The sequence below is a fragment of the Tupaia chinensis genome, unplaced genomic scaffold (assembly GCF_000334495.1).
Source record: "Tupaia chinensis unplaced genomic scaffold, TupChi_1.0 Scaffold140218_1, whole genome shotgun sequence".
Classification (NCBI taxonomy): Eukaryota; Metazoa; Chordata; class Mammalia; order Scandentia; family Tupaiidae; genus Tupaia; species Tupaia belangeri.
In genome coordinates, this window is record NW_006200097.1 from 589,206 (window position 1) to 599,985 (window position 10,780).

General features: G+C 45.5%; 1 protein-coding gene across 1 annotated transcript in view; it reads left to right on the forward strand.

Annotated features, from left to right (window-relative positions):
• HEPHL1 (hephaestin like 1) overlaps positions 1-10,780 on the forward strand; it is an 81,646-nt gene that overhangs the window by 41,525 nt on the left and 29,341 nt on the right. Inside the window, exons 7-10 of the mRNA XM_006162566.3 lie at positions 1,477-1,616; positions 1,769-1,900; positions 5,237-5,448; positions 9,500-9,650. Coding sequence (XP_006162628.1) covers positions 1,477-1,616; positions 1,769-1,900; positions 5,237-5,448; positions 9,500-9,650 — 635 coding nt within the window. The remainder of the gene's footprint in view (positions 1-1,476; positions 1,617-1,768; positions 1,901-5,236; positions 5,449-9,499; positions 9,651-10,780) is intronic.

Sequence of the window (10,780 nt, forward strand, 5' to 3'; positions counted from 1 at the left end):
CATTTGCACGGAGCCTTAGGGGAGCATTGGGACGCTGGACACTGGATATCAAGTGCAGTGATTCTGTAGTCCTCTGGAATTTTATCTGATTGGCGTTTAGAAGCAACTGAAGATATTGGAGCAGATACGTGATTAAGTTTCCATTTTGGAGATTAATGTTGTAATAGTGTGTGTGTGTGTGTGTGTGTGTGTGTGTTGAGAAAAATAAAATGATACACCAGTGTGAGTTAAGGATGCGGAGTGCTCAGTCAGGAGGTCCTTATGAGCCCAATCCCAACCAGATGAGGGCATGAACTGCAGCTGTGGCAGTGGGAGGAAATGAAAAGATGCAAACAGGAGGGAAAAAGGAATGGTGAAAATTTTTTTCACTAAGTAAGGATGAACCAGGTAAGAGGATGAGAGAGAAGAAAGATGAAGACAGTCTACCTGACTCCACGGAGCAATGGTACCATTGATGGAAATTGGAATGGAGATAGTACTAGTTGGAATTTTTATTATTGTATTTCACCATTTTGAAACTTAGTATTTCATATATATAATCAATATGAGAATCCTGCGTTAATCAAACTATTGATTAACTAGACTCTCCCTTCCTTAGCCATACCAGATATCAAAGAGCTTTCTATATGTAGAGGCTGCTCATATTGACATCAGCAAGGGGGGGGGGGGCTGCTTATTCTTCAGAGAAATCAGTTAGCTCTTTGTTACTCTGTAGGACACCGTTCTGGGACTCCGGTGTCACTAAGTAAGGAGTTTGCCTGAACCTTCTTCAGTTGCAGGACCTCTGGGGAAGAAAGCACAAAGGCTAAGAGAGAAATAAGCTTGAATGTCACCGAGCTTCTGAAGACTTTATGGCTGATTGACTATCCCTGGGAACTTTGTTGAAGACTGTGCTGATTTTTCTGGGGAGATAGGAGGATGAATGGGATAAAGATAAAATGAAGTTCCACCATTAAGGCGTTTGGTGGATGCAGGGAGCAGCCAGATCTGAGCAACACAATAGAGACCTTTAAACAGGAGCAGAAGCAAGTCCTTGTGCTGACACTGTAGGGCTAGCAAAAGTTTTAACAAGGGTAATATTCTGCTCTTCTTGTGTCAACACTGCAGGACAGCGCTGGTTAGCAGAGCTGTGTTAGCCAGAGAAAGCCTGGGAAGATAAGAGAAAGCTCGTATAGAACAACAAGATGCCAGAGGTTCCACATCTTCTGTCAATAACATCAGGAAAAAACTGACTTTGCATTCCACTTCTCCCTCCCCTTTTTGTCCTATGAAAGAATAAACCTGGGAACAGCTTGGGACCATGACTGACTCCACCAGAGGAGTCTGGACCACCCAATCCCCGCTATTCTCTACTTACGTGTCTGTGTTTGTTTCTAAGCACCGTCGCTCCCACTCAGGTACACTTCAGCCATGCGGGTCATGACAGGTGGATATACCAAGATGCGTGCTCAGTCAGATTCCTGTGTCTTTCTGCAGTGACTCCGAGTTCTACTTCACACAAGGGAACAACAGGATAGGAGGAAGATATTGGAAGGCTCGGTACACGGAGTATGTTGATGCAACTTTTACTCGAAGAAAGAAACTCTCAGAGACAGAAGCCCATCTTGGAATTCTTGGTACCGTGAAACCACCTCTCTTGTTTTGAACAAGGGAAGGTTTTGTAGCCAGGCCTGTACATACACATGTAGGATGACTCTTCTTCTCCTGCGTCTCTTCACTCCTTTCTGTCTCTTCTCATTCTCCTCTCTCTTCTCTTGATATTTTCCAGGCCCAGTCATCAAGGCAGAGGTGGGTGACACCCTGTTAGTGACCTTTGCCAACAGAGCCGACAAAGTCTATAGCATCCTACCCCATGGTGTGATCTATGACAAGGCATCAGATGCAGCCCCAAACATAGATGGTAAGTCTCAGCTGGGGTCAGGGAGGAAGCAGGCCAAGTGAGCAGAGGACTTAGCACTAGGCATGCCTGGTTCCAATCCTGGTCTCTTCTCTTACCAGCCTTGAAAGCCTGGGAAATTATTGGGTTGTCAGGAAATTAAGGATTGTCAGGAAATTATTGGGTTGTCATTTTTTTATGCAAAAATATGTCATGACTTCCCCAACAATCTCATATTTAAACTTTCTGAACCTTGTTCTTTTCATATTTGAAATGCAGATAATATAATCCCCTCCTAGACTTTGGGAGGGGATAGAGAGAATTCAGGGGAGGGTCTGGCCCACAGTGGCTCCAAGGACATGTTAATTTCTTTTCTTTCATTAATGTCATAAACCTCAAACTGAGCTACTTGTATACTCATTTCTACTCTAAGAGGGAGAGTTTGTCTGCTGCAGGTTGCATGGGATTCTGTGGGTGATAGCTGAGGGAAAGATTTGGTTTCCAATGTTGTGTTGACATAAAAATCTTTTACATGGTCTTTGCTCTGTTTCTATCAATGCATACTTATTTAAAACGAGCATTATGTGCCTATGTGCTTATCAGCATGGCCTCTCTCCATCACAGAGCAGGGAGCACAGGCCCTCTGCATGTCCGTCAGGCAGCTTTGGCCCAGCAGCTGCAAGAACCGTCCCTCCGTTCATGACACTACTCTTAGAAAACTCCCGGGCTCTTGGTACTCATCCCCATCTCTGCAACAGACAATGGCTGCCTGGGGTACATCGGCACACCGTGTAAGCCCAGCCTGGGAAGCAGGCTTGTGCTCTTGGTGAGGAGACAGAGGAGGAAGAAACAGAGGGAGCACCCTTTCCCCAGTCCCATCCTCACCTTTCCCGCTGCAGCAGCATCTCCCGTGTCTGCGCCCTCTTCCTCGGTCAAAAAGTTCAGGGTGGCTCTGTGTTTGTCCATGAAGCGAGAAGCCCAACAATAGCCAGATTATTTTTATTTTCTTGCCCCCCCCCCCACCAAACTTGGCAAATTCATTGGGTACTTTTTGCAGAACAGTAGAGAGAGATGCAGACTGGCCTTGTCTGCAGGAAGGACTCTCTGCATTTCTGGCAATATGATGGGACAGTCATCTGCACTGTCTCTAGAATCAGACACACTAGAGTTCAAATCTAGGCTTTGCCATTTAGCAGCTTTATGACCTTGGGCATCCGCTGCCATCCCTCCACTTTGGGCATCTACTTTCCTTCCCCTTCTTGCAATTATTGGGGACATTTCCTAGGTCAGTCCCCTAGACTTCTAGCACTGTAAAGATAAGTCTATTGCTTACATTTCGGGGTACCCTCTGCAAGGTCTAGTGTAATATATTGCACATAATTATTTTTATTTTCTTGCCCCCCCCCCCACCAAACTTGGCAAATTTATTGGGTACTTTTTGCAGAACAGTAGAGAGAGATGCAGACTGGCCTTGTCTGCAGGAAGGACTCTCTGCATTTCTGGCAATATGATGGGACAGTCATCTGCACTGTCTCTAGAATCAGACACACTAGAGTTCAAATCTAGGCTTTGCCATTTAGCAGCTTTATGACCTTGGGCATCCGCTGCCATCCCTCCACTTTGGGCATCTACTTTCCTTCCCCTTCTTGCAATTATTGGGGACATTTCCTAGGTCAGTCCCCTAGACTTCTAGCACTGTAAAGATAAGTCTATTGCTTACATTTCGGGGTACCCTCTGCAAGGTCTAGTGTAATATATTGCACATAAAAGGCGTTTGATATTTTATGGATTAACATTTAGACATTGTTCTAGTCCATTTTGTTGCTAATAACAAAAACCATCTGAGTCCGGGTAACTTAAGAGAATGCAGTTGGAGGTCTGAGGTCCAGGGGCCATCTCTGGGGTTTTTCTGTTGGTGGGGATTCTGAGATTAATGCAGGTGTCATAGTGAGAGAGCAGGAGCACATGCTTCTGTGTCTCCCCATCTATTGTCTCCTCTTCTCATTCCCTGTCCTTGTGAACCTACCAGGAGTCAATCACAGGAGCCCCACTGCAACTAGCCACTTTCAAAGCTGCCACTTTTCTTCCTTCCTTCCTTCATTTCTTCCCTCCTTCCTCCCTCTCTCTCTCTCTTTCTCTCTCTCTCTTTCTTTCTTCAGGTTTTTGCCATAGGGTGCATGCATTCACCAGAGAGGAGAGAGACACAGAGAAAGAGAAAGTGAGAAATCACCCCCTAGGATGGATGGCCATGCCACAGTCCCTTCCCTTCCATTCTCCTCTTGGGATTTTCAGCACGTATGCATACGCACCCAGTGTGACTTTCAAACCACTGAGTTCAGGACTCCCACAGTTGGCCATGTGGGAATCCAGTGCCTTAACCCCCATACCACCATACTACTGCTGGTCTCTAAAGGTGCCATCCTTTGACTCCATGAAAGTATTACGTTTCCTCTGAATACCTTCACAACCAAATCTCAATACATGAATTAGGGGTGGAGGTGCATTCAAACCATAGGAGTTGTTGAATGGGCCACTATCACCATCACTCTTTTAATATTTGTTAAACTTGGTATTTGATTAGAAATAGTAGGTAATCTGGGGCCAGCAGGTGGCGAGGTGGTTGAGCTGCTGGACTCTCACATGGCTGACCATGGATCAGGTCTTGGACCTGGTAGCTTGCTTTCTCACTTTCCCTATCCCTTCCTCTTTCTGTTGAGCACTTGTGCCTTATAGCAAGTTCAAAAATAAAACTAATAATAAATTAAAATATTTTTTTTAAAAGAAATAGTATGCAATCTAGGAAAAAAATAATCCTTTGATTTAAACTTCTCTCTCATGAAGCAACAGACTGGCCGTAGCCTCCTCTGGTGAATACATAAGAGAAAACAACAGCCTTCAGAGTACTAGGTCATCGGGAAAGATGACATATTTTTCTGTTTTTCTATGCAAAAACACACCACGACTTCCCGTTGACCCAGTATAGCATCATCAGAGAGATACCAGGGCTGGAAGACCCAGTCTGACAAATGTAATATTCTTTTTATTTTGGAGAGGTTTTTGCTATAGGGCGCGTGCGCTCGCCAGACAGAGACAGAGAGACAGAAAGCGAGAAATCACCCCCCCCCCCCCCCGCCAGGGGTGATGGCCATGCCGCAATCCCTTCTCCTCCATTCTCCTCTCGGGATCTTGGGCATGCACGCACACGCACCTGGCATGAGTTTTAAGCCACTGGGTCCAGGACGCGAACCACGGTTGACTACATGGGAGTCCAGTGACAGAGCCATTACGCTAACTGCTGGTCCCGACAAATGAAATATTCTTGGTTGTTGTTTTGAGTAATTGTTTCATTTCTCTCTTCAGGATTTCGAAAACCAGGGGCGCACGTGAAACCAGGTGAAATCTTCACATACAAGTGGATGGTGCCTGAGAGTGTAGGTCCAACAGCCGACGACCCTCCCTGCCTGACCTACTTGTACTTCTCCGCAGTCGAACCAATTAAGGACACCAGTGCTGGCCTTGTGGGGCCTTTGCTAGTCTGTAAAAAAGGTGCGCTTAATGCTGACGGGACACAGGTAAGCCATCAGTTATCACCCAGTTCTTGTCAGAGTTGTATGTGGGTTGATACATGGCTAGAGATTAGACAGTGACGGTCAGTTACAAGGAGCAATTTCTGGGGCCGGCAGGTGGCATAGTGGTTAAAGCACTGGACTTTCACATAGTTGACCAACCATGGCTTGAGTCCCAGACCTTGAGGTTTGAAATTCATACTGGGCATGTAGGCGTGCATGCCCAAAATCCCAGGAGGAAAATGGAGGAGAAGGAATTGAGGCGTGGTCATCCACATTGGGAGGTGATTTCTCGCTCTCTGTCTTTCTGGGGAGTGAATGTACTCTCTAGCAAAAATCTTTCTTGGGAACCAGCAGTTAGCGTAATGGCTATGTTGCTGGACTCCCACGTAACTGACCATGGTTCACATCCCGGACCTGGTGGCTTAAAACTCATGCCGGGTGCATGTGCGTGCATGCCCAAGATCCTGAGAGGAGAATGGAGGAGAAGGGATTGCGGTGTGACCATCCCCCCTGGGGGCTGATTTCTCGCTTTCTGTCTCTCTGTCTCTGTCTGTCTGGCGAGATCACGCGCCCTATAGCGAAAAAAAAAAAAAAAAAAAGAAAAAAGAAAATCTTTCTTAAAAAAGAGTAATCTTGGGACCAGCAGTTAGGGTAAGGGCTATGTTGCTGGACTCCCACGTAGTGGACCATGGTTTGCGTCCCGGACCCGGTGGCTTAAAACTCACGCCTGGCGCCGTGCGCACGTGCCCAAGATCCCGAGAGGAGAATGGAGGAGAAGGGATTGTGGTGTGGTCATCCCCCCTGGGGGGTGATTTCTTGCTTTCTGTCTCTCTGTCTCTCTCTGTCTGTCTGGCAAGTGCACGCACCCTATAGAAAAAACCTCTCCAAAAGAAAAAAAGAAAAGAGTAATCTTCTTCCTTCCTCTTGAAGTTGAAGACCATCCTGGGTACCCCATGCACCTGTGTTTCCACGACCAGGGCTGACTGGTCCTAGAGACGACTGCAGCATCAGGACCCTGTTGTGGGTGTTATATTTCTCACTTGTGGAATAAATAAGCAAACACTTAAAAAAAGAAAGAAAGAAAGAAAGAAAGAAAGAAAGAAAGAAAGAAAGAAAGAAATCTTTATGAAACACCTACTGTGTGCCAGGTCCTCTATAGGTAAAAATCTAGTCAGCCTTCTTTTGGTCAGGTGGAGAGATAAACATCGAAAGAGGTGTTTGATTCTCTTTCCAGTAAATTGTCAAGAATGGATGTCACAGAATATGGCCAGGTAATATAGACTTTCTTTTCTTTTTTTTTTTTTCTTTCTTTCTTTTTTTTTTTTTTTTAGAGAGATTTTTTCTACAGGGCACATGCCCTTGCCAGAGAGACAGAAAGTGACAAATCCTTCCTCCAGGGGGGGGCCCATAATGACCCCGCTGCAATTCCTTCCCCTCCATTCTCTTCCTGAGATTTTGGGTATTGTATGCACACAGGCCCAGCATGAGTTTTAAGCTGCTGGGTCTGGGTATGAACTGTGGTTGCCTGCGTCCAGTAATGTAACCATTATGCCATCTGCTGGTCCCTATAGGCTGTCTTCTAATGGCCCTTCACAGTAGCCTTTCTATCAAGCAACCTACTTCCCCTTTCTTTCTCTTTTCCTTGTTTCTTCTCTTCCTTCCTTCCCATCTATTCAACCACCCAAACATCTGTATCTATCTTTTTGTGTTGAACTATTTTCAGATTTCACGGTAGAGTGCAAAAAACTCCAAAAGATATTCATATACTCTTCACTTGATTCCCCAAATACAAATATTTTACCTCATTTGCCTTATTACTTCCTTTTTGTTTCTGTGTGTGTGTGTGTGTGTGTGTGTGTGCGTGTGCGTGTGTGTGTGTGTGTGTGTGCGCGTGCACTAGTCGAGAGTAGGTTGCAGATGCGTTGTCTCTGTGGTGTGAGTTTCCTGAAAGTAAGAACCTTCTCTGACTTACAGTACAATTATCCAGATCAGGAAATTACCTTGATATAATCAAGCCCCCACACCTTTTTAAATTGTGCTGGTTCATCGATGGCCTTTATAGAAAACGAAGAACCGTTTTCCTGCTGCAGGCTCTGATCTGCCATCAGGAGTCCTGTCAGGTTCTCCTCTTCGTGTCCTCCAGTCACGCAGGATTATCCTGAGCTTGTAGCTCACACGTGGGTGCTCACACTGGCATTCTGATATTCGTGTGTGTGTAGCTCTCTCGCTCTCAGTATCTTGGATTCTCTGAGCATCCCTGCTTCTCTTCAAGGAGAGTCCTCCATAAAAGTATTTTCCTTCAAGTCTAGGTTGTCTTGACCCATTTAAGGAGAGAGCTGTTGCTAGATGGCAGGGCCGAGGATCCCTCTGCAGGCCGTGGGACAGAGTGGCTTGGATGAGAAGCAAGTTAGGGAAACAAAGGCAGAGTGACAGAAAGTACAGTCGCCTCTGTAGCCAGCTTTAAGGAAAAACATGCTTAGCAGTTCAGGATGCGTGGGTCAGATATGCTCACATAGATGATGAGGAATAAACCTTGTGGGAAAGTAGTCCGTACTCCCTCAATATCCACTCAACTCAGTGTACTTTAGCCATCTCATCAGTTATGCAAAGATACAGAGAGCCCCCCCCCCCATTTAACTTTCATTAAGCTCATGTTGCAGTAAGGAGGAAAAAACCAGTTAAAAAAATAAGTTCCTAGGGATCAGCAGATGGCATAATCGTTGCATTCCTAGACTCCCATGTAGTTGACTGCAGTTCTAGTCCTGGGCCTGGCAGCTTAAGACTCACACATGGCATGTGTGTGTGCATGCCCAAAATCCCAAGAAGAGAATGGAGAAGGGACCGCAGCATGGCTATTCCCCTAGAAGGTGGTTTCTCACTTTGTCTCTGTGTCTCTGTTTCTCCAACAAGTGCACATGCCCTATATAGCAAAATTTCTCTAAATAAATAAATAAATAAATAAAATTCCTAAATAAAATATAATGCTAGGTCAAGATAAGTGCTGTGGAAAGCAAAGGAGGGTAGAATGAGTTTATGGGTGAGAGATGAGTGCTTATTTTAGCGGGGTGATCAGGGAAGGCTGCTCTTGAGGACATGACACATGTGCAGATGGCTGGATGGAGTCAGAGAGTGAGTCTGGCAAGACCTGGGAGGGGCTCCCTCCTCCCTCTAGGCAGTGGGAACAGCACACGGAAAGGCAGAAACAGGGCTGACTTGTTGGAGGAGCCAAAGGCCAGGGTGGTTGGGGGTTGGAACAAACCAGGAGATTAGAACAAGGAGATGAAGTCAGAAAGACAGACAGAGACAGCACTGGGCCAGGGCTGAGGCCAGGGCGAGGACAGAAGGACAGTGAGGACCAGCCAGACAGCAGGAGAACCACAGTGCACATGGGCTCCCGAGCCAGGAAGTCACAGGGCGGGGTGGAGGGGTAGATGGAGGATGATAGAATGAGAAGGACAGATTTTCTGGGGGTGGAGTCAGTTCATCACAGACATACTCAAGAGTCCAGATTTACAAAATGACCTGACGAATCGTGACTATGGCTGATCTACCTCCCGCCTCTGTAAACCTCCAAGTGAAGCAGAGAGACCAACTCCTGTGGGTGCCACTTGTTATATATTGTTACGAACAAAATCAAAATTTAACAGAGTTTATTTAAACAAAGAGTGGGTGGTTTAAATCAGACAGTCTCCCAGAAGATGGCTTCCAAGAGACTGCAGCTACCCGTGTGGCTTACAAGGCATAGATGTCAGTGGAACGGGAAAGTGACGGGTGCAGTGAAGGGAAAGCGCCCACAAAAACGGAGGTGAGGGAGTGAGGTCGAGAAATGATTGGGTACAGCTGGGGGGTGGGCTGCACCCCCAGCCTAAGAGGTGGGCTTTCGAGTGACTGAAGTGTGGCTGGTGTGATTGGCTGGAACCTAGTGACCAGCTCAGGAAAAACAGCCTAACGTGTGCGATTTTGCTTACCCATAGGAATCCCAGGGTGGGAGCACAGCAGCTGCTTGAGGCCAAAATAGTTTAGTTTAACCATTTCCTTTCTTTCTTCTCTGTAGAAAGGAATAGACAAGGAATTTTACCTACTGTTCACGGTCTTTGATGAGAATCTGAGCAGGTATCTTGATGAGAACATTCAGAAGTTTACCTGGCATCCCTTCAGCGTTGACAAAGAAGACAAAGAGTTCGTGAAATCCAACCGAATGCACGGTATGATAAATGACCTCCCCTCCTAGAAATAAAGACTTAATTGCATTTGAAGAGAAAATGTCTGGAATGTTTTAACTATCGTAATTTTGTTTTCTTGGGTATTGTTTTGGTCACGAATAAGTTATTTCATATCTTCAGTGTCATGGGGTATGGTGAAACCTCCTTATCTCCCAGAGATGTAAAAACCATACTTCTAAAACAATTTATCAGCCCTAAATGAAGCACCACAAAATTTGAACTAGCAAAGATCACTGTACATCATAAATGTAGGACATGACTGACAAAATGCCTTCCTTTGCATTTGCAATACAAGCTTAGGTCTGATAAGCCAAGCGATAGTAAGAGGCCATCATAATAAGAGGGACTTGGTATCTCTTATCAAATAGTACAAATGACTGCTGTAGGTGGTAATTGTAAAATACTGGTTGCTTCTATCCCAGCTCATCATTTGGGAAGAATGACTTAATTCTTCCTCCTCATCTTTCCTTATATCAACTGTTACAATAGCAAACCACCTGGTACATTGCTGGTGGCTAACCCAGAAGTCTTATTAATCTTGGGCATATTACTTAAGGTGGCAGAGTAATGAGCGTGAGTTTAAGTCAATGCCCACAAGAGTGTGCAGTCAATAAGAGTGCTCAAAGTAAGCCTTGTAAGATAACAGGTGCTGGGTCCGCTGGTGGTGTGGTGATTAAGGCACTGGATCCCACATTGTTGACTGTGTGGTTCAAGTCCTGGACCTGGTGGCTTGAAAACACTCTGGGAGCATGTGTGTTTATGCCCCAAATCCTGAGAGGAGAATGGATTGCGGCATGACCATCCTCCATGGGGTTGGGGGTGTTTTCTCACCTTTCCATTTCTATCTCTTTGTCTCTCTCTGGCAAGCACATTCATGACATTCATCCCCACAGAGTGGGAACATGGGTTCCAAATCCCTCTCAAAGCACCGCACCAGAAAACTACTGTCAATATGTTGAAGTTGGTGTAAGAAATAATAACTATTTTCCACTCTGGAAGCACAAGGATTATATGTATCTAAGTAATCATTATTTAAAGTCTCTTCAGATATTTATAGGGGTGGGGAAGGAAACATTGTCCTAAAGGATAATTTGAAACTGACCTTTATTAAT